Source organism: Cygnus olor, chromosome 5 (assembly GCF_009769625.2).
Source record: "Cygnus olor isolate bCygOlo1 chromosome 5, bCygOlo1.pri.v2, whole genome shotgun sequence".
NCBI lineage: Eukaryota > Metazoa > Chordata > Aves > Anseriformes > Anatidae > Cygnus > Cygnus olor.
The window spans coordinates 8,659,884-8,685,619 of NC_049173.1; the positions used below are offsets into that span (position 1 = coordinate 8,659,884).

The 25,736-nt window shown below is 45.5% G+C and overlaps 1 protein-coding gene and 1 long non-coding RNA gene across 2 annotated transcripts in view; one reads left to right on the forward strand and one right to left on the reverse strand.

Moving 5' to 3' along the window:
* The first annotated feature begins 12,394 nt into the window (after positions 1–12,394).
* The window catches only part of JAG2 (jagged canonical Notch ligand 2), a 68,127-nt gene continuing 54,785 nt past the window's right edge, over positions 12,395–25,736 (forward strand). The window contains 2 exon segments of the mRNA XM_040558672.1: positions 12,395–12,555; positions 12,734–13,057. Coding sequence (XP_040414606.1) covers positions 12,484–12,555; positions 12,734–13,057 — 396 coding nt within the window. The 5' untranslated portion in view covers positions 12,395–12,483.
* On the reverse strand, positions 13,789–25,370 carry LOC121070886. The gene is made up of 4 exons (XR_005820276.1): positions 24,500–25,370; positions 20,003–20,067; positions 19,246–19,367; positions 13,789–14,392 (listed from the first exon to the last, which is right to left on the reverse strand). It is a non-coding gene; the product is annotated as an uncharacterized LOC121070886 (long non-coding RNA).

The following is a 25,736-nucleotide window of genomic DNA, read 5'->3' on the forward strand; positions in this document are numbered from 1 at the left end:
ACAATATTTTATTCTCTTTTCCCCATGCATTTGCTGCTTGCTAAGCCCATGAACTGACCCCTGTGAACGTGGCCATTTAGATAGTCTGTTGAGGAGATGTGACCTGCATGATCCCCCAACACTGCCTAGCAGCTTCTGATGAATGTGCTTGCTGATCTTCCATTAATAACAGTGTGTCACCCTACATCTTCTTCTCCTTCTACTCCTACCCCACGCAGACTTTCCATATCTGTTTCACTTACGGAACGCAATAATTGTATGTTTTACATGGGAAGACACCAGCAGCAGCCCGGCATTGTTCAGCTCGCAGGTTTTATTCCGCTCGCTCAGCCCGAGAGGTAAACAAACAGCCTATTTAATAAGCCCCAAATTCTGTCAACGCGGGCAGTTGCTATGGTGAGAATTCCCGTGCGGCGCTGCAAAGCTCGGTCACTGCACGCCGGTGAACGCGGGTGTTTTGGCTCACGAGCCCGTGTTTACCCAGGTAGGTCTGAAACGCATCGGAGGGCAGGGGCGGAGGCTGCCGAGAGCCTGCTAAGGAAACCGCCAGAAACAAACACTTGCAAACAGGAGGAATTTGGGATTTAGCAAGCCAGCTCGGGTGGGCAGCACCGGACTGGGCGCTGGCTGAGCGCTGCTCGCTTTCTGCTGCATTGGTATTTTCAGGGCGACCCAGAGGATCCAGAGTGCAAAATCCCACAGCACAGCAAGCAGTGAAGGCACTGAGGAGCAGCTGCAGATGGGGACCTATCTGCTCTTTCGGCCCTCGGGGGAGGCTGTGCAGAAGAGATGAGAAGGCTGATAGCACATCGCTTGATCTGCCTGCTGCGTCCTCGCCGCGTGAGGAGGACTGCAGGCTCCAGGGCTGTCAAACCGTCAACTTGCACTCGGTTTGACAACAAACTCACTTCACATATATGGTTACATTTAAAGAAAATAAGAGGAGGGAAAAAAGAAAGCTGTTGGAGCAAGTAAAGTCCACAGATGCTTCCTAGAAGTAGAATGTTATTTTGCGATCTGGCACCCACATTTTAGCAGCCTATAAAAGGTAAAGTTGGTACTACAGCCAGCCATTTGTACTGTACAAATAAGAGCTGTGAATATATTCTGGAAGTAATGTCAAAGAGGACCAGATGGGAAATGAGCAGCATTCATTCTCATTTAACAAAGACAGCTAACCCAGAGAGTGCATTAACATGTAGCATTTTTCGTCTGCCTCCATTCAGAACAGATTCTCGGTATCATTTCCAAGCAAAGGAAATTGAAGGAATACTTGCTCCTTTGTGAATTACTGCTCTTTCATAATTGGAAAACTTTGGCATTGGAAGCTAGGTGTAATATGCTTTGCCTGGAAATAAATGCAAGTACACAATACACCCACGGAGCCCTGCAGGCGGGTGCACAGCCAGCTCCTTGGGTCTTGGTCCATGTAGGATGGATCCAGGGTCTGGGGGGCCCCGGGCACGCTGTTCACCTGCAGAGGGAGATTGTGTATGGGCAGCAGTGAGGGGGCTGCATGTGCCAGGGTATTTCTGCAGAGGGAGTCCATCTGTACTCAAAAGCAAGAGCGGGTCCTGTCTCCTGCACCCATGCACATGTAGGTAAGGCCTTATGTGCAACCTACACCTTGAACACATGCTTTGAGGACTAAAAGTGAAGTGTATTTGGAGGCTACCAAATCCTAGGTGTGCATTTTCTGAATTCATACTCATTTTTTGGCTCCTTATAGGCTGCATCAAGTGGGATGCGCCTGTTTGAGACTCAATTATTCTCCCACGTGCCTGGTGGCAGGACGAGGGGGAATGGGCTAAAGTTGTGCCAGGGGAGGTTTAGGTTGGATATTAGGAAGAACTTCTTTACTGAAAGGGTTGTTAGGCATTGGAATAGGCTGCCCAGGGAAGTGGTTGAGTCACCATCCCTGGAGGTCTTTAAGAGACGTTTAGATGTAGAGCTTAGTGATATGGTTTAGTGGAGGATTTGTTAGGGTTAGGTCAGAGGTTGGATTCGGTGATCTTGGAGGTCTCTTCCAACCTAGACGATTCTGTGATTCTGTGATTCAAATGTACAGCACATTCTACAATGTTTAGTAGAACCTAGATCCCATTTTTAAACAAAGCACCATTTCCATCCCCTCTCTTCTTTTTCCCTTAAATATTTAGAAGGGATTAACTACAGAAAACAAGCCACATCCTGAGCTTTTTTTTCCAGCTTGAATTCACTCTTTTTATTCAGAATCATTCATTATTTGAACCTTTTTCAACTTCCAGGCTCCTTCATATAAGTTTTTCTTTTAAGTCCAGAACTGCAGAAGTTCGACTGAATTCCCCATTCCACCCCAATACAAAGCCAAATTTTTATAATATTCAGTTCAGCAGATCTCTGCATTTAAAGCACACCCCTTATTTGGGATAACAGTGCAGCTTCAACACCCTGTTAACAAACAGGTATCTGCAGCACACCAGAGCACTCTTTGTCCAGGGGAAAGGCACAGACAAACCCATACCCATTCCTGATGCTTCTTCTCTGCTGCTCAGCAACATATCCTCCTCTCTGATATGTGGCCCCCAGGCCAAATCCTGCCCAGCATGGCCCTTCCTGCACAAACCCGGGGAGCCTTGATCCAGAGCAAACAGCAAACTGAGCGAGAGCTGGAGAACCAGCTGGGGTCAGACTGGATCATCTTCAGGTTTCTGTCTGACCTTGAAAATCTGATCAAAATGCACAGCTCTAGCTGAGAGTTGACACTGTACACAAAATGCTTTCTGAATGCCCAAAACATCTGGTTTAATGGCTCCCTTCAGTTCCCCAGCCTTTGCTGTACAGAATCACATTTGGAGCAGCTACATGTAACTCCTGGCCAGTGGTCCTCGTCTGCAGGGCGCAAATCCCCTTTATGTCTCCCTCAGTATCCATACAATGCGTCCAGCTGGTATGTGAAGAAGCCACTTTCAGCAGCAGAATAGGATCTCCAGCTTTCCAGGCGAACGCTCTGCCCTTGATCCTGGCGAGCAGCTGTGCAAGCTGGGCTCTGCGGGGGACCCCGTCGCGCTGGGGCAGACGAAATCCAGCAGCAGCCCCCTGCTGATGTCTGCAGCCAGTGCTGGATCCGTCCCGGCAGGCTTACCCAAATCCCTGCTCCTCCCAGATCTGGGATTTGGCACTGTAGGTCTCTGAACCTCTTCCTGTGGGGTCACTGCACTAACGCCTTTTTGCTGAATAACTCACGGTGATTAGGATACAGGGGAGCCTGCTGAAAGCGCTGCTAGCCTCTTTCACTGCCTGTTTCATGCACCAAGCAGCTCAGTGCAAAGCTAGCTATCAGCAAGTGAAGCAAGGTGCATGCTTTGAGGCTTGTTCGTTGGTGGCTTTGGGAGTTTATAAAGCACCACTGTACAATGTGAGAGTGCTGCCGTGTGAATGTGTGAGGGATCATCATGGCCAGGAACAAAAACACAAGCTGGAAAAATCTGAACCTGCAATTACATGCAGTATGGTGCACCAAAGCCTCTACACCCCTCAATGGTTGTTTCATGCATTCAGTCCCTGCAAAGCTAAGGTGCAGGTTGTGTCCTATTCATTAGGGCTGGGGTAATGACTTACAACAGCTCCTGAAATAGCTATCCTTGCTGGCTAGGGCAAAGAAAGCAGCATGAATCTTTATAGGAAAGAAAGACTAATAATCCCTCTCCCTTCTCCCTTCCTCTAAAATCCTCCCTCGCCCCTCCTCTCCCGGAACAAACACACTTTTTAAAAGGCTTTTAAATAATCTCTTGTTCCTTAACAAAATTACAGAAGCAGTTTCCTCCTTTAATAGCACTCTTCTTCTTGGTAATCTTGTTTTATCTACAGTTTTTGATGGGAGAGCACTGGCAGATGAATCATCTCTCGCCCCTCTTGGTTATTTTGCCTGGCTCCAGGAAGAAAGACTTCTGTTTTGGAGCCCAGTCCCTTGTTCTGAAGAGGAAGCTCTCATTTATGCCTGCTTTTAACTAGGAGTGATAAAAATTTTATTTGAATGGTTAATCAGGGCATAAACATGAATTGTGAATGTGACTGTGATCCAGCACAATGGATAGCATGGTCCTGGCTCTGAGTCACTTCTCTCAAATGAATTGAGCTGTCTTCTGCAAGCGAGAGGTCTGTTCCTGCGCATCACCTCCTTACAGAAAGCACTGGAAGGCACCAGTTGAAAGGAAGGCCAAAGACTGGCTGAGATCCAGGTGACAGGGGGCAGAAGTATTTTAGTTCAAGAGCTCTGCAGTGAATGATCACTTCTCCGACAACCTCAACCACACAAAATTCCAAAGAAAACGTTTTTTTTAGAAAGAAATCCAGTTTTATTTATCCAAGTGTAAGAGGCTGGAGGTATTGGTGAAGCAGAAGAAAGATTGCATAAACATGCGCATCAGATCAAATTATGCAAACAGAAATTCAAATAAATGCATTTTAGTAACCGGAAAACGTCTATAGGAGTGTCATGGCTACTGGTCTTTTTAAATTATTATTTAATCACTGTCACTCTGTGAGGATATTACTGGGCCTTTGTGCCGGAAGAGTTTCTTTTGTGCGCCTCGACTGGCATGGTGCTTGCCCTTGGACATTGCCAGTGTACCACATACAAATCTGTATGTCCCCTAGGACTTCTTTACTTTCAAGCACATTGCTTTACAGTGGTCCCTGAGAGGCAGAGGAGCACAAAGATCAATCCCTCTTCACCCAGCGCTGGGATGTCTTTCAGGTGAGAAACAGCAGACGACATTAGGTGAGGATATTACTGTGTAGGTCCCTGTAGGTGAGGAACACGTGAACACTACTCCATTAACAGTGGCATTGGTAGGATACATTCAGCCAACAAGATGGGATGGTAGCTTTGTACACCTCATATTTTTTTTCCTCTGTCAGCTACCATACTGTCCACCTTTCCCTCATTTAACTTTAACAAGCTGTGAGCTGGTCAAGGCCAACCATGTGGCTAATACGTTGAAAGGAGCGTCTATGTATGAAGAGAAACATATAATTCTATTTAAGTGTATATGTCTGATGTACTGCAATCCTTTTTTTTTTTTTTTTTTTTAAATCAGCTCATCAAATAGATGCATGCCTACTCTCCTGCTGACTCATCAGATATGTTCCTTCTACAGGCATGGATATTTTATTGCATTTTCCTGAGTTCTGCCACCTCCCCATATCAGGACAACAGCATCTCCAGGTCAATACCAGTGCCTGTTCTGCTGAGTGGTCCAGGTGCAGGAGAGGGATGTCAGGGCTCCATCCTCTGTCAACAGATTATCCAAGATACCATTAATATCAGTGTCTTAGTCTGAGCTCAGATTGGGTTTCAATTAGACAAACTTCTAACTGCATCTTGGATAATTTCCCTATGAATTTTCCTTGGGAATTAGCAATGCATTGGCAGTTGGTTAGAACAGAGATACCCAGGATGGGTTTTCTTAGCATTGGTCAGACTAGCTCATGTATGAAAGGAGGAAGGGAAAATTCCTTCCATGATTAAGGCACTGGCTATTTCAGTCATCAGTGGCATCGGTTACTTAGAACTCTTTTCTTAGAAATGAATGAATGGCTGTGCAGGTGGTATCACCAGGAGGGTTCTGACTTGCTTGAACTTGGGTGGATATTCCAAGAAAAAGGACTGGTGATCAGAGCTAGCATTCAATGCACAAAGCATCAAGAGCATCTCTGTGCCCTGACCTGCTGAATTAATGCAGCTAGGATCTGCAAGGACTGGTTTCAAAAGCAAACAGGTAAATACAAGCATCAAGTACTTGGGCAGAGGCATATAAACTAGGGGAAATACCATTACTCATACGAAAATCATTGGAGGGATGCTGAAGAGGACAGTAGATCACCTGATGAAATAATGCACAAGAGGATAAGGAATAAATAAGAAGAGATTAAAATCTTGATACAAAATCAAAATGAGAATTGAATTTGACTCTAACCAAAGAGAATGAACTGCTTATAACATGCAAGAGGAATGCAGCTTGGGTGAGAATGACCATGAAACAACAGAGTTCACAAGTCGTCAGAAAGGAAGGAAGGAGAACAGCAAAATAAATACAATGGACTTCCAGAAAGCATATTTCAAAAACCTCATAGAACTGATAATCATGAGAAACAAGTTTTGGAGAAAAGGGAGTTCAGGAAAGTTAGCAGCAGCTTAAAGAAACAATGGTAAGGACATCGATTCAAACAATCCCAGCAGAGGAGGGAAAGCAACTTTTGCAAGACGCTTAAATCATGACCACTTCATTGACCTCTAACACAAGAAATAGTGCATTCAGAAAATGGAAACTAGATTCACTTGCATATGAATATAAAGGCATAGCCTGAAGATGCAGGGACTAAATCAGAAAAGTCAAGATATAAACAGAGAATCAACGCAACAAGACATCAAGAAAACTTAAAGCACATTAGCAGTGAAACGAAGGCCATGGGAAGAACTACCCAAAAGGTAAGGTATGAATGATGTGACCCTGGAAGTATTTACCTGCTTTACTTCAGCTTTTAGTAAAAAGACCACTCGCTCCCAAATGATTACCACAATTAGTGCTGAACGATGACAAAGAAAGAGCTCAGTCTAGAAAGACTAAGTGAAGAGTACTTAGTTGGATTACATATTACGATATGCTTAGACTGCTTTTTGAAGCAGTCTCACAGTGGTCAGCAACTCTGAGACCTCAAAGAACCGGCAAGGTGTCAGAAGACTGGAAAAGGGAGATGTAAACCCTTTTTGGAAAGGGGAGAAGCTGAAGAATAATACTCAAGCCAACTTGGTTTGAATTCCCAGAGAGAGGTGGAACAAATAAAGAAATACTCTATAAACATCTGGAAAGCAACAAGGAGGTAACAGCTAACATGGATTTGTTAACTCACCCAGATGTTATTTTTCCTTTCACTGGGGCAGCAGGGTATGCAAGAACCAGTAGATGCAATAAACCCATTCTTTATTAGGCATTTTGACTCTCATAGGACATTCTCATAACTGTAAGACATGCTCAAAAGCCCCAAGGGAAAAAAACAAACAAACAAACAAAAAAAAACAAACAAAAAACTGCTCAGTGGATGGCAAACTGAATTGAAGTCAACAATATCATTGCAAAAACCAGACAGACAAAACCCCAAGCTCTGCCTCCTCCTCCTCCTCAAAAAAAAAAAAAAAAAAAAAAAAAGTACATTAAAGCAAGCATCATGCTTGCACGTATGGCCAGGAGTGGCTCCTGTCTGGTCTGTGATGTCTCACCTCACCCAGCACTGCTACAATCTCACTGGAACTCTGTGTCCAGTTCTGCACACTGGGCGTAAAAAAATTGAGGAACAATTGCAGAGAGACCACAGTAGGACCACCAGAACAATCAGGAGTATAAAAAAAATATGATCTACCTTCATAAGACCAAAATATTATTTTTTCATTACAAAGAAGATGCAACAGATGGAGGCAAGGTAGTGGTCTTCAAGTACATAAAGGGTAGTGGTAGATAGGAAGGGACTATGCTGTGCTCCACATCCCTTGCAAATAGGTCAAGAAGTAGGTTCAAAGAGCAGCAATACAGCACCATACATTTTCTGCTGGTTAGCTACTAGAACAGGTTATCTCAGCTGAGAATTTCTATCTGGGGATGTTTTTAAGAAGAGGTCGGATACCCATCTGTTATGCAAGAAGCAGGCACTGTTTGTTCTGCCCTGTGGAATGGGATAAACTAGATAATCTCTGGATATCCCTTCTGACCTTATTTTCTGTGATTCATGCACCAGGAAAGTCACAGGTAGAGATTTCTTGCTTTTTTTTTTTTTTTTTTGAGGATGACTGCAATGAACTTTAAGAGTGAAGGCTGGCCTGTGGAGAGTGGATACAACACCGTTCAGTCCACTTGAGAAGCCTTCTCAAAACTAATGGTTTTCCTGAAAATCCACACAGATGATAAGCCACTAGGACAGCAAGAACTTCACTTCTAATGGGGTGCATCGAGCCTCAGAGGCAGATCAGCTGAGGTGGCTTTTTTTTTTTTTCTCCCAATGACCCATTAACACCCCCACAACCATGCAAATTTTAAAGGGGGAGAGGCAGAGCTTTGGCACATGGGAGAAACTCAGAAAAACTCTGTGTTTGCCACATTTCCCTCATTTTATTAATATTGTCAGCCTTTAGTACCAAGCTCTACAAACCGAAACCAATTGGCTCCTCCAGCTAGACGCAGCACATGCTTCTGCTAGCAGAACACCAGGCCCCGAAAGCAGTAAACAAGCCAGGCAGCAGAGCTGAAATGTTAGGAAGCCACCTTCTTCCCGCTCTGGAGCCCCCAAAGAGCAATGCCAGCTCAGAACTGGACAACCACTGACACAGGAGGAGGTAGTGTCAAGATCTCCGCTCCTTTCCTGGAGCAAGTTCCATCAGGCGTAGCTTTACTTTCCTAGCAGGAGGCCGGAAGGAAGACAGATGCAAGCAGCACCTAATACCTTCTCCACCTCATCTTCTCTTGGACCGTACTAACAGCTCAATCCTCATGAAGGGAAACCGCCCCCAGGTCTATGTTGGAAGACATCTTAAAACAACATCCTTGCAGTTCATCTGCTTGCTTCCATGAAGAGCACGCATATGCATGTACACACTTGTTAAACACATCACTTGAACCATCCAAATCCATCAGGACTCTCTTCGGTCAAAGGAGAAGACATGTCTTTGCCCTGCCAAGTCCATAGCAAAGCTCAAAATACCTTACTCCAGCCAAGTTCTACAAAGAAGAGAGAAAGAAAAATCCTTCTCCTCTGGTTACCCTCTAGCTCTCTTCCAGAGGAGCCTTCTCCATTTGTGTTATTAGCCCCAGCCCACACCAGCTTCTCATAGAGGAAGAAGGAGGAGAAATTAATTCTTCACAGCTGGTTCTGTCCTGCAATGCCTTGCTCTCAGGACAGGCAGCTGTAGCCTTTCTGGCCAGAAAGGGAGGATTAACTCCTACCCTGCCAAGTTTCAGATGGAGAACATCCAAAACGATCTTCTTGCCTTTAACTTTCCCAAGCAGACACATTCTGGCCTGGATAAATGCGATATATATGTCTATATCCATATCCACATGTGCGCTGACAAACTACATCCCCACACCTCTGAAAGTCTCTAAGGCAAGTGGATAAACCCTGCCTCTTCCTAGCTGCTGTGATACTCCAGGGATATTTTATGCAAATGATTTAATGAGCATACTTGCAAAGGATTTGCATACAGGCATAAACTTAACGCAGGCGTGCAGGCAGAGTGCAAAAGCAAAAATGCTGGCCCAGAGGGCTGGGAACAAGGAGGTGCGGGATGCAGGAACCCCAGCCTGCCCGAGACCGGCAGCGAGCGCGTCCCTCCCCTGCCAGAGGGACTGATGTTCTCCAGTCGCGTCCCCTGTGCAGGATGAGTAAGGGCTGATGGCAGCCTCAAGCCCCGGTTAAAGTCAGGCACCGGTTTCCTCGGCCCTTTCTCCGCTCCTCCCCTGTGCACAGCCCCTAATTCCCAGTGGCAACCATCGGCAGGAGAAAGGAGAAGGAGCGGCAGGAGAAGGAAGCAAGGGAACAGCAGTGAGAGGATATGGATAGTTTTTGAGATGGATATTGGTAACCCTCGTTTTGGTGGGGAGGGAGAGAAAGAAAAGTGCCTCGAAATGTGTTGACCTGCATGGAGCAGCGGGCAGGAGCCAGGCGGCAGGGGATGCCCTGCTACAGGGGATGGCTCCCAGCCCAGCTCAGAGCTCACCTCCTCATCTGGCAGCTGGCCTCATCTACGAGCTCAAAGTTCTCATATTAAGAAACGTTTTTGCTGCATTTCCTTAAAACCATCACTATCTGTGCATAACTATAATGAAGCAGCTTCACATACCTGCTGAAGTCCATGGCACTTGAGAAATAACAATAACCCCAGCAGAGAGCTGAGGAGTTCAGGCTGAAAATGGGGCTGCAGCAGCGAGGAGGATGAAATGAACGTTTCCCTAAGCAGAAAGAGAAAGTGCCTGGAAATAGCTGCACCTTCTCTGCTCCTCTGAAGTCAGGTTCTTGCAATAAAATAAAACAAAATAAAATGGCACCATAGTTTTTGAGAAACGTAGAATACTTACAAAGGCACAACCAAAGGACAAAAAGACCATGCAGCATGCTCAAGGTAACAAAGAAATTCTGTGATACAGCAGGTAACCGAGCTTGGCTCTGTAGAGCCTGAGCATATGCTGTAACTCCTGGATCATCTTTCTTCTGTATTATATTTGCTTAGCTTGGTGATAAAAATGTGTCTTCCTCCAGAGGCATATTGACTGCATAACGCTGAACGCAGATTATGAGGTTTTATGTTTGTTTATGATGATACATGCAAACAAAATACCTGTCTTGCAAAATATTTTGGCTGCCATCCATCGCAAAATAATCATTAGGCAGAAAGCAAGTCTAAGAAACTCCTTCCCTTCAGCCACCAGAAAAAGTAATTAAAACTAAATAGCATTTGCCTGTCCATTTGCAAGCCAGTAAACGGTGCAGCTGGGCATGGTAAGGGCCCAGCAGAGTTTCTGATTAGCAAAACGAAGCAACTTTAAAATATCCCATCAAACCAGCACACTGGCCCTCCCTCAGCTCCCCTTGCCTTCTTCCAAAGGTGGTTATCCCAGAGGTGATCTTAACCAGAAAAATGCTTGAACACAGTTGTGTTGGGAGGCACAGTTTCAAAGCGAGGACGCACAAAATAATTAGAAGCAATATTTGCTGCTCCACTTCAGAGAGCTCCTGTTTGAGTTCAGGAGGGATAAGAGGGAAAGTAGAGGATGCTTCCCGGAGAGCAAGCGAGGTGAGTAAGGATGGCCGGTGGGTAGGCTCAGGACAGGGGGGTGATAGGAAACTGCAGCAGCTTGTGGCGAGCGGAGACGTGGGTGGGAAAGGAGACGCAGGTCCGTAGGTGGGGAAGCAGGAAAGCAAGGGGAGCGGGGCGGACAAGAGGATTTCGGCGAGCGGCTAGCCAGCTGGCACACACATAGCAGCTGCTGCTGTGTCAGCCTAGGAGAGTAGCTGCAGCTGCACGCTGGCCATGAATAGCAGAGGAGCAGCGTGCCGGCTGGCTGCTGGAGGGACGGGGGGCAGCCGGGGCGCTGAAAAGGCAGGGGGAGGCTCCGTGAAAGGTTTTCCGCGCAGGGGAACATGACAGCCCTTTGATTTCTGAGCTGTTTGTTCTCCGATTGTCCGCCCCGGTGGATGATCGGTGCTAAGGAGTTAAAACGGGGAGAGGGGGGAGGGAGAGGAACAGAAGGAAAACCGAGGTCCTAAATGCAGATCTGGGCTTTGATAGCGTATCCATAGCATGCAGTTGTCTGGATGTATAGCTTTCATAGTTGTCAGCAGGGATCAAAATCACAGGGTGCTTAAACTAAAGGAGAAATCTCTGCTCGCTTACTCTCCTAGCTGCTTGAGCCACCACTGGAGGAGGAGGACAAGATCCCACCACTTGGCCATCTGCTCTGCGTACTGCACATGTCACAGAGGGCTGTACAACTGCTCCTGCGTGGCCGTGCACACCCTTTGGGCTTCTACACAAGTGTGGGTGCACGCACCATGTGTGCTCCTCCGTGGCTGTGCCTGCTCCCACTCCTCTGTGCAGCCACAGGTGCTCCCACCCCATGCACTCCTCCACAGCTGTAGACGATCCCACCCTGCGAGCTCCTCCACCACGACACTTCCATGCACCAAGTGCTCCTACACGTGCTCCTCGTGGCTGTAGGCTCTTCCAGCCGCTGCACCCACGAGCATGCACACAGCATCCCACGGGTGACCCCCCCTTGTGCATACCCCTACATCGCGCTCCCACCCTGATCGCTTCTCCTCCAGTGCACCCACCTCCTTGCTGCCTGCGTGTGCACGCTCCCACACGGCCGTGGGTGCACATACCCATCTGCGTGCCCCCCAATATCCCCTATGGCTGCATATATCACATAAGTGCCCCCCCCATGACTGCGCACGCTGCTCCCCGGGCACGCACGCCCCCCGTGGGTGCGCGCACACGCGTGGAGCCCCCGCTGGCGGCGGGGCAGAGCGTGGCACGGCTGGGTACGGCACTGTAGGGTACAGCAGGGCGGGGCGGCTGCCCCCCCACCGCCCTTTAAGAGCCGCCCCGGGAGCGGCGCTGGCCCCACCCGCTCGGCCGCGGGGCCGGGCCCGTCCCCCTCATTAATATGAAGGCGGCGGCCGCGGCGGCGAATGGGTAATGAAGCTGTCACTCCGGCACCTACTTGTTGGGTGTCCGCGGAGCCGAGGCGCACAGAGGGCGAGCGGAGCAGCGGCAGCGGAGGAGGAGGCAGAGGCAGCGGAGCGCTCCGGGCGGCCCCGCCGGCAGCCCATGCCCTGCGCCCCCCGGCGCGCTGCGGGCGGCTCCCCCGCCGCCCATGCCGCGAGCGGCCGCCGGTCCGTGGCCGGTGGGCTCGGCGGGCTCCTGTGAGGCGGCCCCGCGGAGCTGCAGGCATGGGGGGCGCCGGCCGCCGGCCCCCGGCCCCCGCGCTCGGCCTGGCGCTGCTCCTCGCCGCCTGCGTGCAGGTAGGGGGGCGCGGGGGGGGCGCCCCGGGGCTCCGTGCCCCCTTCTTGTCCTCCTCCTCCTCGTGCACCAGCACCGCGGTGCTGCTCGGAGGGCTGTCCCCCCCCCCCCCCTTCCTTCCCTCCGGGTGCCCGTCTCCCCTCCCTTTGATTTTTTTTTTTTTTTAATTTTTATTTTTAGGTGTCCCGCTCCACGGGCTATTTCGAGCTGCAGCTTAACTCGGTGCGGAATGTAAACGGAGAGTTGCTCAACGGGGAGTGCTGCGACGGCGTGAAGAGCCCCCAGAACCAGGGCTGCACCCGGGACGAGTGCGACACTTACGTGAAGGTCTGCCTCAAGGAATACCAGGCCAAGATCACCCCCGTCGGACCCTGCAACTACGGATTCGGATCTACCCCCGTGCTCGGTGGAAATATTTTTTATTTGAACGGCAACAAGTACTCCCATCAAGGCAGGACCCCCGAGACGGGCAGGATCGTTATCCCCTTCCAGTTCGCGTGGCCGGTAGGTCGCCGCCTCTCCCCCCGTTATAATTAATACTAATTATTTTTTTATTATTATCGCAGCGAGGCTCGGGGGCAGCAGGTTGCGGGACGCGCTCCGTACCCGGGGGGAGTGGGTGGGGACGGAGGCACCGGGTACGGCTTGACGGGATCCCCGAGCAAGTGTGGTGGTGGGGGCGGACAGCAAGAAAAATGAATTAAAAATAATATAATAATGGCAATAATACAGGCGGGTCGGAGCGCGGGGCTGCCCCCGGCAGGGGGCGCCGGAGGGCGGCGCAGGTGGGGGCGCGGGGCGCGTGCCGCGGCTCGCGAAGGGCGCGCGGGCGGCCGCCCCTCCCGGGGCGCTGCTGTTACTGCTGGTACTGCTGTTACTGCTCCTACTGCTGGTGCTGCTGCCACTGCTCGTGGTGGTGGAGCCGCTCCCGCCCCCGTGGCCGCCGTTGGAGCGGGGATGGGAGGGGCGGGAGGCGCCGCCGCCGCCCCGGGGTGGGGGGGCACCTGTGTGTGGGGGACACACGGCGGCTGTCCCCTGAGGGAGGCTGGCAGCCGCCGTACAGAGGGCTGGGGAAGGAGTGGAGCCGCCCCCCCCTCAGTGCTGAGTGGGGTCCCCGTGCTCTCCATGCCCGCCACTTCCTCACGGGGCTCAGCCCCCAGCGCCCCACGCGTGGGCATGGGGTGGGTGAGGGGCACGGCGTGGGAGGGCTGGGGGGGGGGGGGGTCCGGGCTGTGTGCCCCCTGCCTCAGGGTTGGATAGGGACCCCCCCCCGGGCAGGTAGGGCCCCCCGGGACACGTAGGTGGCCCCTGGGGCAGCACAGCTGCTGCGTGTAGCCATTCTGAGTGGGGCAGGTGGTGGAGTGCTGAGGTGTGGGGATTGATGGTGAGGTGCCCCAGCTGGGCAGGGAGATAAGTTATCATGGTGATATCAGGGTTATTCTGGTGAGTTATCCTGGCCCTGGTACCCACAGATCGTGTTGGGCACCTGGTGGCCAGTAAATGGGATGGCCCGCAGCAGTCTGTCGAGGTGGGCAGCCTGCAGGATCTTTATCTTGAAAATTACTGCTAGGAACCGTCCAGGCGGGGAAACTGCTCATTTGTGTTTCATTCTGGAAAGGAAACCGCTCCACTACAGACACTTAAAACTTCCTGCGCTACCAGGGACCCTCTGTTCTGATGCTTGTGCACCTCACATTAACCACCCCTATGCAGAGGTTGGGGTTTTGCTTGAATTAGATGGTGAATAAATTTGTACAAACTATTAATTTCTCTGCACAGATGCTCTGTGTTCTCATTGCCAAGTTGGAGTGTTTTCATTGCCTTTGTTTGTCCAGAGGCCTGTTGAAATAAGAAAGGTTGCTGTTAACAGGTATAGTCAATACCATAAAGAAAACAGGGTGTTTGGAACTCTGCTCTTAAGTTATAAGATCAAAGGGAAAATTAAAATTCTTTCTCCTTTGTTGACCGTGTAATACGGGCTTGGTGAACTCATAAACTCCTCTTTTAAGTAGGAGATTTCAGTAACATTAGCACCTCAAACTTTATATGTTATCTGCATGAGGAAGTAGAGGCAGCTGAAGTCACACTTCTAATTTGCTGGTTTCTAGTATTGCTACTTGAAACAAGAGGAGAGTTTGATAATCCTTACAGTGCAGGTCCCTAAGCCCAGCCGTCTTTGTTTTTTACGCTGTTGGAATAAGCACATTCCTACCTTGCAGCTGCCGGATATTGTTGTTCTGTGCTCATTGGGTCCTAAGAAAGGCCTGTTTGACCTCCCTCTTGCAGGTAGATTACCACAGTGTCTCTAGCTTACAATACCATGTCTGCTGTTGTTTCTGGTATTATTGCCCCCAGCGTTTTACAGGAGTTGAAGTCTTCGACTGTTGTTCCACTGTTTCTTTGCAGCTGTTGCAAACCAGCCTGTAATTTATTTAAACAGTGCCACTGCAGTCTAGTGGGTGGCTGGCTGATTTCTGGAAGGTTTACTGAATACTCTCCCTGCCCACCCTTGATTCTAAAAATAAGCTGTGGAGTAGTTGTACTTTTAAAAGCAGTCTGCGTATCGTGCTCTGCAGAGGCACTTAGAGAAAGAATTCCCTCCTATAGGTTGTATTTTCTTGAATTGTGGATGTTCAGTCTGATGGGGAATGCAGCATCTTTGTCACAATTGTACATAAGCCATATAGACTCTGCAAGAAGAGGCTTAACAGTAATGCTAGTTTAACAGCTTACTTTTTGAAAGTAAATGGGGTTCCTGGGTTATGTTTCAACTTCTGGGGTAATTTCAAAATTGTTCTTAGATCTTTGTAGCCAAATGAGACAGCAGTAGGGATGTAGTTTTTTCATAAAAGTGTGTTCTTCGCTTATGAAACAAATTAGCTTTGGTGCACAGTAGCCAAAGGACTTAAAGTATTTTTTTTCTAAGACTGAAGAATCCTGCCCTGATGAAAAGCAGCATTAGTATATGTGAACTTCTTACGAAACTCGCCTGGGTGATAGCTCCTTCACTTAAGGATGCTCATATAGTAATGTGCACATCACTTGAGGGAGGTTTTCTTGATGCCTGTTTGATAGGACGTTGTCCTAAACTAACAATAGCTGTAATGCATCTGCTATCTTAAATATCTGTTTTTTGCCTCTTTTATTTTTTTTAATTATAAGACAAGTGTTTCTTCTGTAAAGCTGCAGTATTAGACTTCAGTGACTTCTCCTGTTTGATACAGAGGTTATCCAGCTTATTCCTATTTCCTGTCTTTTTTTAATATCATTAGTCTGATCTCTGATTCGCAAGAGGAGCTTGGGATATTGCCAAAAAGTTCGTAAAATTGCTACCTTGGGATACATCATCCACAGAAATCTGGCAGTGGGAGAGGTTGAGGAACAGCTAGAACAATACAGCTGTCGTCTTCACCCACCTACCTCACATTTTTTTCTCTGCCTCCTGCTGTAAAACTTGCAGCTTAATGCTCTTTTGAGATTGTGAACAAACAGATAATGCAATTAAAGTGTGTGTAATTCTAAAAGAAAGAAGACAGAAGGGTTCAAATAGCGATCAGAATTTATTCTTCAAAGCTTACACAGCTTCGGTTCATTATTAAGCATTTTTTATGGCAAGAAATTCAGACACCATTTATTCAGACACCGAACCTTCAAGTGCCTCCTTTTGACCAAGTTAGAAACACCTAACAGCAGTAGTTATCGATACCAGGATATTACCAAAATTTAAATTTTGGTTAAATAAATGAGAGATTACTTAGCTCCTGAAGATGATGTTTTAAAGGTGTAGGCATTCTGTTGGGTGCATTATATGGAACCATTTTTAATACATCTTTTCAAGACGGCATGAAATGGAGTTGTGTGTGTGTGTGTGGTTTTTTCTCCACCCTGTTCGTTCCCTCAGGGAATTCACAGTTTTTCCTGCACCATAAATATTGGTATGGCATTCATTACTTCAGTTAATTAGTCATATAGAAGAATTGTTCTGACTAGTCATGGATGTTGAAATCATGTACAACAATATGCATAATTATCTCCCCTCAGCCCCCCTGTTCTTGCTAGTCTGGTGTGACTGACAGCGCAGTGTATGCATGAGTACTCTGTGCTCTGAACTCCACAGGTGAACTTCAGAGTTCAGGGACTTGGAGATAAGTATCTGGAGAAAAAAAAGCAGTTCCATTTCTTTCTCCTTGACACTCAACAGGTGCCTAGTTAGGACCCTTTACCTATCTGACGAAGGGGTATGGGAGGTTCAGGGGGTCCTCACAGCTTGCTCTGGTAAGGCTGCCTTCCCCGCTGGAATTTAGGCAGCTCATTTATTGTTCTTGTAAGTGCTGATACTAAGTTTTTCCTACTAAAAGCGTGATTATAACACTTAGCTGTAAATTTCTAAAGCGCTGTTAACTTTCAGGTAGTTAAAAATACACGAAAGTGTCTAAATTTAATATCTAGGCTGTGTGGATTTCATCCACGTGCAGTCCGCATGTGAGTCTCATCCAAATGCCTGGAAGTGTTTAGTCTTGAGCAAAAACATAAACTGGAGTATGAACCATTGAATATGTAAAGCTGCTGAAAGGATAACTTGGCTGCAGCAGTAAATGTCGGATTTCTTAGAAAGCAACTGCTCCCCCTCCCCTGCCAAAACCCAAGCAAGGATATTTGACATTGCAGCTTTTATTGTTTAATGGGTCCAGTGCTCTGTTTAGCATTTTTAGATGGTGTCTACTTGAGTATGATCTTCTGCATCAAGTACTCTCAATCCTAATTTGAAAACTTGTGTATATTTTGGAAGTAGAGAGGCCCTGGGAGGCATTTAGCCTTGAAGCATGTTATCTAGATCCTTGATGCCTGCAGGGAGCTAGGTAGCCTGACTGTAGGAAATGTGCTTGTATGTTTTTGTTTGGCTGGTAGAGTTACACTTGGTCTACCTTCTGTCTTAACAGAGACATCACTACCCAAGATCAGGATCTCGAGGCTTCGTAATGAAAACATCCTGGATTAGGTTACTCCATGCTCCCTGGTAGGGTAGATGTGCACTCTGTTGCCTTGAATGATGACCCATTGTGACAGATGTGCTTAAATTAGGCAGGTTAAAATTAGACCATTTACAACTCAAAAAGGTACTTGGATGCAGTTTACCGAAGAAATGTAACACACTTCTCATGAAAATGATCAGCATTTCACAAGTAAAGTATCTAAAGTGATACTCAGCAACCTTTGCCTCTAAATAATTGCTCTTTGCTCTGTTGAAACTTTTTTCTTAATAAGCATACGCAGCACAGTCCCAAGCAAGAATCAAAGGCAGGGAATAAGAAGTGAGAGCATCACCTTATGCCAAAATGTAAAATCCATCTGGTATAATGATGTGGGATGCAAGTGCGTTATAACCCCTCATTAACAGAGGAAGTCAGCATGGAAAAATAATGTAGTAGATAGCTGTATGTATTGACAAATTACATGAATTATTAATGTATTATTTGCCAGTAGCCTAGCTCTTTTCCCAAATGGAAGTCTGTGCTGATAGCACAAATCTTTTTTTTTTTTCGATATCTATCCTTTTTTTTTCCCCTCCTGAACTTGCTGCTTGGTTACTCACTGCCAGATTGTCTTGTCAATAGGTTGAGGGACTGATGTGGTAACTGGCATGACAAACTGTTCCTTGTGCTAACAGAAGCACCTGTAGTCCTTGTGAGCATAAAGCCATTATCTGCTTCGTGTGATCCAGGGACAAATAATGCTGTGGATCAGAAAATGCAGACTTTCTGAATCCATATTTCCTATTTCCTCAGTCTTGGAGAAGCAGGTCAGGGAATCATATGCTTTCAGCTGCTCAGTATCCTATTTGACTTAAGCTTTTTTGATTGGAAATAAAAGTATGATGAGGGGATGATTTATTATATAACAATATCCCTTCAGGTTTGGGTTATGCAAATGCAAAGAGTAGCTTGCAGGTTTTGCAGTGCTCTGTCTTAAATGAAGATATAATTGGGCGGTGTTTTAGAGACTGGCTGGAGCAATGCTGGATAGTGACAACTCCAGTTGACTTCAATAGCAGCTGCAGGTGTCACCTCTAAAAAAGAATCAAGGCCTTAATGGTGAGCACTTCAGAACCACTCTTTGAAAAAGGGATTTATTATTGGCATGCTGCGTGTGCCAGCAACTATTTGCAGCTTGCCCAGAATAGAAAGCCTAAAGACTTAAGTTTCATGTAACTATAGAAAATCTATCTTCTAATTTTAAGCAGAAATGTTCTTTGCACTCTTAATCTTCCATACGTTGATGTTACTGAATCTAGAATTTCTAATGCCTTTGAAATAAATGCACCCTAGAGGATGATATTCTGGTTACTGCTTAAGCCTGTATGCCTTAAAGTTCTGGGGGTTTTTTGAATGTCACAGAGATGGCCAGATCGGAAAAAAGAACACTTCTACTTATACTCATTGAAAGCTTCCTTAGATAAACACTTGCTTATTTATAAGAAACACTGAGGTTGAATTCAAACTTGCAGACAAATAACCTTCCCTCCCAGATGCTGAGAGCTGTGCTTAGACACCTCTTGTCAGCTCTCTGATCTTTATTCCAGAAGGTGCTTCAGCCAGCCTCTCGGTGAAACGCTGCTCTCCCAGGCATACAGCTGGTGTGGGCATTACAGCTCCAACTGAAAATGGAATAGGTGTTAAAGTAGTCAGGATTACCTTTTGCTAGAGAATGTGAGGTGGAGAAGAGGTTGAGGTAGAAATGGTGTATGTTTCGTTCATCACAACATGACGGGGGCTTTGTAGCTCTGGCTTTGGGCTGTTTGAAGACGTTCCAACTCCTGTTTTCTCAAAAAAAAAAAAAAAAAGCCTATATGAAAGGTCTGCTATAGACATGAGTATTTGTAGTTTTAATCTTAAGTGATCTGGTTTGTCTTTTAGCATAAGTGGCTGGGGGTGAAACTGTAGTTGGATGTGTTTATATCGGACTTGTGATATTTGGCCTATTTGAGCTGCGGACCCATCGTTTTGTAGACTTTCTGAGAGATCCAGTGAAATTCAAGGAAATCTGTTGGTTTAGGTTTTGAGAAGCCTTGTATTGTAAAACCCAACTTCTGGGTCTGATGCTACTGTCTGTATTCCCTGCGTGAGTCTGGCTCAATTTGAGTTAATACTGCTAGAGTTCAGTGGCTGCCAGCACAGCAGCAGTGAAAAATTAAGCTTCTGTCAAACTGTAAATGATGTGAAACACCTACATTTTCTGGATGTAAAAAGTGCCAAAAATGGTTTAGTGCATTTTTAATCTGTTATTAATGACTTGCCACAAAGTCTTTCTTGAATGGGAGAGATTGTGTTAAAGACAGATATAAGCTAGATGAGTTTTCTCACTTGTTGGTATCCCTGAAGGCTGGTGGCTCTCTGGCCCCTTTTTGAGCAACACCACAGTCACTGCGGAGGTGAGATGAATGGAACTTACCCTTTCTGTGTAGTCTCACTCCTTCACTTGTTTTTCCTCTGTGTTGGTTTGTGCAAGTGTGGGCTCTGAAATACATGCAATGAACATACTTTAGAAACTATTAAGTTCATAAAGCAGCTATAATCACATCATGCACTTAGTCATCTGCAGAAGCTTTAGATTACTCTGTGCCCAAAACCTTCCCTCCCTTCTCTTCTGAAAACAAGGCTGATGTTTTGTCAACTCTGTGTGGGTCCTATTTGCATTGCTTGCTGTGGTTCAGAGTCGTTCGGCCTACTGAAGAGGCTGAGAAGGGAGGGCCACTCTCCTGCTAGCACATCAATTTACTTTCCCGTGGGCCACTCCGATTCCAGCTGCTAGTAATCCTCTGAGCTGGAAGAAGCTTGTGAAAAGTGGTTTGAAAGGAGAGAATAAGGGTATACTGACATTGCTTCTGGCCTCTTCATGTTTATCCAGACATTCAAAGGTGGTTGCTGTGGCTCCTTGGCAGTAACTCTGTCATTCTCTTCCTCTGCAGCACTCTGATATGCCTTTGTTGGGCTTCTTGCCAGAAAGCTGCTTCAGCTCTGGGTTAGTAGGTATCTAAACTTGGTCAGCCTTTGGCTAGAGGTGATCATCAGCAGTGCTGTCGTGTTGGTGGCTTTTGTACGGTGTGTTTTGCTGTCATACGAGTGGCGGGTCGGCGTGTAATCTGACCACCCCAGCACCTTCCCTTGCTGTCCCCAAGGCTGGGGAGCGAACCTGTGTGGATGACTGGGTCCATCTGTGCTAGGTTGTGTTGGGTACCTGCTGAACGTCCACCAGTATGGTGTAGTGGAGCCACTGCCTTCCTCTGTTGTACATCCAGGGAGAGCTGAAGGAGCACGTGTGGCTGTAGGGTTTACAGTGGCTCTCTGGTGGATCACCTTGAGCCAGGGAGGAGTGGCTCTTACTAGTTCAGTCATGGATACTGGGTGCCTTTGCTTACTATCTAAGGAAAAACTGTATATAAAACTTTACAAGTAATCTTGAATGGAAACTATAGTATGTGCATTGATGAGGAAGAGCAATGAAGCTGGTCCAGGACTGAATGGTTAAGTTACTCTTATTTTCCTAACTATTCAGATTCCTTTGGCTCTGGTAGCTAGAGTTCCGTTCAGTGATGTTTGGAGAAATCCGTTGTGTGCAGCACAATAGATGCATTTCAGCATCTCCAAAGACTCAAATACCACCTCTCTGAGAGATAAATGCTTACTATTTACCTGAAATGTGTCTACTGCTGCTTTAGATATTAAACTCTTCTCTTGTAATTATATTCGGGGAATGGTTTACCATTATAAAACATTGCTTGGTAGTTGAGCTATAGCTTGTGCTCATTTACTAAACTTTATCTCCAAGGTGATTTTTGAGAATTGTAGTTAGCTATTGCTGTGTATAAAGAGGAGGAAAAATGATAATTTATTTTATTGATTGTTGTTTTGGATACTGACTAAGTTTAAAAGCATATTTTAAATGAAGATCTCCTGGTAACTCTCAGCTGAAAAACATAGTGTGGATTTTATCTGTGGTTGAAATCACTGTGTGCTCCTCAGCAGTAGTTAAAATGCTATATTAGATGGAAGGGGCATGGCGTTTGAAGGCTAAATGACAATCTTAGTCTTACTTGATTAGAGCTTGCGGAGGTTGCTAAGGAACAGCCTAATAGTCCTTGAGTAACCAATTATATGCCCCTTGGACAGATGCACAGGTGCTCGTTCTCTGAAGTTTTTTTTAAATCTGAGATAAGACTGGAGTATTAGTACATAAACTGCAATCTGTTTACATCCTGCTTCGGGCTTGAAAGTCCTGATTGTATATATCTTGTTCCCAGCAGGATGTCTTCTGATGTCTTTTGTTCAGTACGTTGTTATCTGATTATTACTACACTTAAATGTTTCTTGCAGTGCTGCTTCTATTTCCAGGTAGCCCACTAGTTCTCTAGTCTATTCTGTGCTTTCTAGTACTCTGAACATACCAGCTTAAGTAAAGAAGCATCTAAAGTTAGAATTGGATAAACTTAACATTTGCAGGCTTTTGATGAGTAGGCAGTATTAATATTGATGCAGTATCCTACAAATAGTAGAAGATGTTAGCTTTCAGTACTCCTGAAGCAGTACGTGCAAATTGTAGTGAAATACTGGATGAGCTGGCTGTTAACTTAAAACACAAAGTGTAATCATTTTGGTCTTTTTTTCTGAGTATGTGTAATTCTGTTTATAATACTGTAAAGTTGAAATGTCTATCTTAAAACAGCCTACGTTTTTAAAGTTAAAAGTCCAAGCTTCTAGCTGGAGAACTTAAGTTCTAATTACATAGCTTGTTGATGCTTGGAAGGCTTGACTGACGTGCTTTAGGCAGGCAGTAAGTTGAGAAATACATAAGAAGCTTAATTATTGATCTACTCCAATAAAGGCTGAAGTAGAAGTTTAACAGGATGTGCAATTTTGGGTACCATTTGCTGTTCTTTGTACTGGCTGAAGACAATTTTAACAGTACTGTTTTGGTAACCTGTGCTACTGCTTATAGATTTCAGTGGCTGTTCCTTGCTCTTGCACCTTGTACAAAGTCTTTTTTGTTGTGGTTTTGATAGTTCTAATATTTTATGTTTAAAAACAATGTGATTTTCCTTACAGTATGTCATGGAGCTTACTGTAACTGGCTGCTTGCAATCAGCCAAGCCTAGAAGTCAGACTGTGTTCACTTGGACTGTTAAGACCAAGTACAGCCATGTACAAGCCTCTGCTACTAACTCTTGTTCTACACAACGAGAAGTTGATAGCATCTCCTGTGTTTATAAACCTGTTGCTTAAACCGTATATTTACATATAGGCCCAAAGTGTTGTAGTGTTGTATTTAAGACCTTTGAACTGAATATTGTGTCCCTGGTTGATCCACAGAGACCAGCGATTTCTCTTATTAGAAAGTGGGGAAGCGAAAGAAGTAGAGAAACTGAAATGTTCAGACTTGCATGCTAAATGTTGGCTTTCAGTTACTTAGTGTTCCTTGAGTGTGTTCTAATGTCACCACAGCTTAATGGCGAACTTCAGGGTTGTGCAGCTTTTAGTTACTTCACATCTCCTCTTGCTTTCTAAGAGATAAAAGGTAAAACGGTTGCTCAAATGTAGCTGCTGGCAGCTCTTAAGAGGTTAATTCCCAGAATTCAAATACGTCTTTTTCCTAAGTGCTATGTCACTGACTTATGTAACTGTGAACTGTTGGAACATAACTGTCACTGGGCTTTAAGAGAAGAACATGGTGAATATCAGTAGCTGTTCATATCTACTCCCAGATCACTGCAACTGGAGGGTAAATAAAATAAGCTTTAACTGGCAGGAGATTGTCTGACTTGTGGCAGCCTGCTATCAGTGATAATTTGTATGTCCCCAAGTCCTTGGGATGGACTTTCAAGACATGGTAGTCTGCAAAACTTTAGCTTGCCAAGGGATCTGGACAGAACAGCAGAAGAACTGTGGCAAATGAAACTGCTAAAGAAACTGAGAATTACTCATTTGTATGCATTCTTGAGTCGTGAATCCTGGTTTGGACTAGCAAAATAAACTTAAAATAGTTAATATAATATTGTCTTTAAATAGTTCAATTTTGATTGTCTTTATATTGCTTCATTCTTTTTTCCTGTGGATACTCATCCTTATGAAGAAAGCTGTAACATTGCTACCCCAGAGAAGTAATTAGAGGTCAACAATGAAATAAATTTGAGGACTTGTTGAGATGATCTCCCTTTCATGGCTTCCAGATCTGTGTTGGTGAGGGGAGAAGGAAAAAAATGGAGAAGCACTCTTAATTGACAAGTGTCTGCTTTCACAAGTTCTGTGTGCTCAAAGCTCTCCTTCCAAAGGCCTGCTGATTTGTTTTTTCTGATCTGTAATAACATAAAGCTATATCAGATCTACTCCACTATACATTAACTTGAAAAATATGATAAGATATTGGAATTCTGGTGTTATTTTGTTACAGTGGGGTTGATGGACTTCAGGATACCGCATATTCAAATAGGTACCTTGAATTGTAGACTTACTATACGGTTGTATGCTGTATCTATTTGCTGCTGTAAGCAGATGGTTTTTAATAGTAACTAAATACAGCATAGTGGTTGGTGCTGAGAGTGTGATTAAGATTTACTGTAGCTACAAGATAGTGTTCAGAAGATTCAGTGCTGCTACTGGAATGTGAACCAAGCATTTGTTTCAGGAACATGTTTATAAACTAGACACTAGTGTTTCTGTGTATGTGTAACTACATGTGCATGTCTGTGTGAAGAATCCCTGTTTAATCCTTTCTTCAAATCCTGTGTGTTGGTCTCTGAAAGAATTTGTGACCTCTCTTGTAGAGGGAACTCTTCCTTGTCCGGTCAGACTACTTTCATATGGAGAACAGCGGGATATGGATAGAGCTTTGGTTATGTCTGCAGTGTCCTGGTGCAAATAATTGAGAAGGATGTAAGGCAAGGTGAGCAGCTACCTATGGTGTTGAAATCAAGGTGTTTCACGTTCTCAGCCAGCCTTTTTAGCATGCGTAGAAATTGAAATTTGAGCTGGTGTTCAGTTTGGTGCTGAAATGAAGGACAGCACAAGCATGTTATGTCGTCTTCCAGAATTCCTGAAACTTCCCTCACTGTCTGTGAGGAAATCTACAATCAAATAGAAGTTCAAAGTGACCTGATGTATTGCTATGTCAGCTACACAATAAAACCTAGACGTTTCTGCCCTTCAGTGAAGAGGCCTATGGCTAGATCTGAGCTCAGAGCAAATACAGCTGGAGGAAAATCATGCATCTTGTTTGGAACTGTACGAATGTTTGGTCAGTCATTTGTTGCCATCACTGTGGGCCAGCTAAGTCTTTGCCTGTGTGTATTTCAAATGTGGCTGGTACTGCACAGCTAGCTCTAGAGTTAATAGGATTTTGTTGGGTAGGATTGGTAAGAGTTGAAGAGAACTGAGAAAAACGGTGCCCTAATCTCTGTGCTCCCTTAGGAACAAAACAGAGGTTGAGCGTGGGCCTCTCCTCTTCCTAGGGCAAGACATCCTGTCTCATTAGCTTGAACTGGTTTTGTGGGCACTTGCCTTTTCATAAATGAAGAAGACTGCAGTGCTACCAGCAGCTAATGTTATGTAAAAGGGTTAAGTTTAAAATGCTCTTTATTCCTAGGAACTTTGCATACATAGAACTTGGGGGCATATCTATCTTTTCTGTGTTTGTCTACCTTCTTAGTATGTGTATATGCAATACAAAAGAGTGCATGCAGGTGTTCTGTGTTTAGAACAATAATTAAAGTATGTTATTACATAGTTAGTTTAATTCCCTCTTGACTTCAAGTTGAAATTGTAATGATGTATGGCTTGAAGTGCCCAGAGGACACTAATATCCATGCCACATGGAGTGCAGAGGGGAGGGGAAGAGCAGTATTAATTACTAGTTCATCTTTTGAATTCTAAATATTAGCATAAAACAAGGTTTGCACCAACCGTTAATGGGTCTTCATAGTTGATGCATACACTTCAAAAGAGACAATCTAGGTACGTTTTCATTAATGCAACAAGAAAGTGTACATATAATGGGGCTTAATTTATCTTGGACTTCTTCCAAAACTTTAGGGAAGGAGTAGGTCATGGATACTTGGTTAATATCAAGTTTGCCACCTTCAAAGGTGGTAGCAAGGCTGAAAGCCTCAACTTAAATCTAATAAAATGCTGTTAAG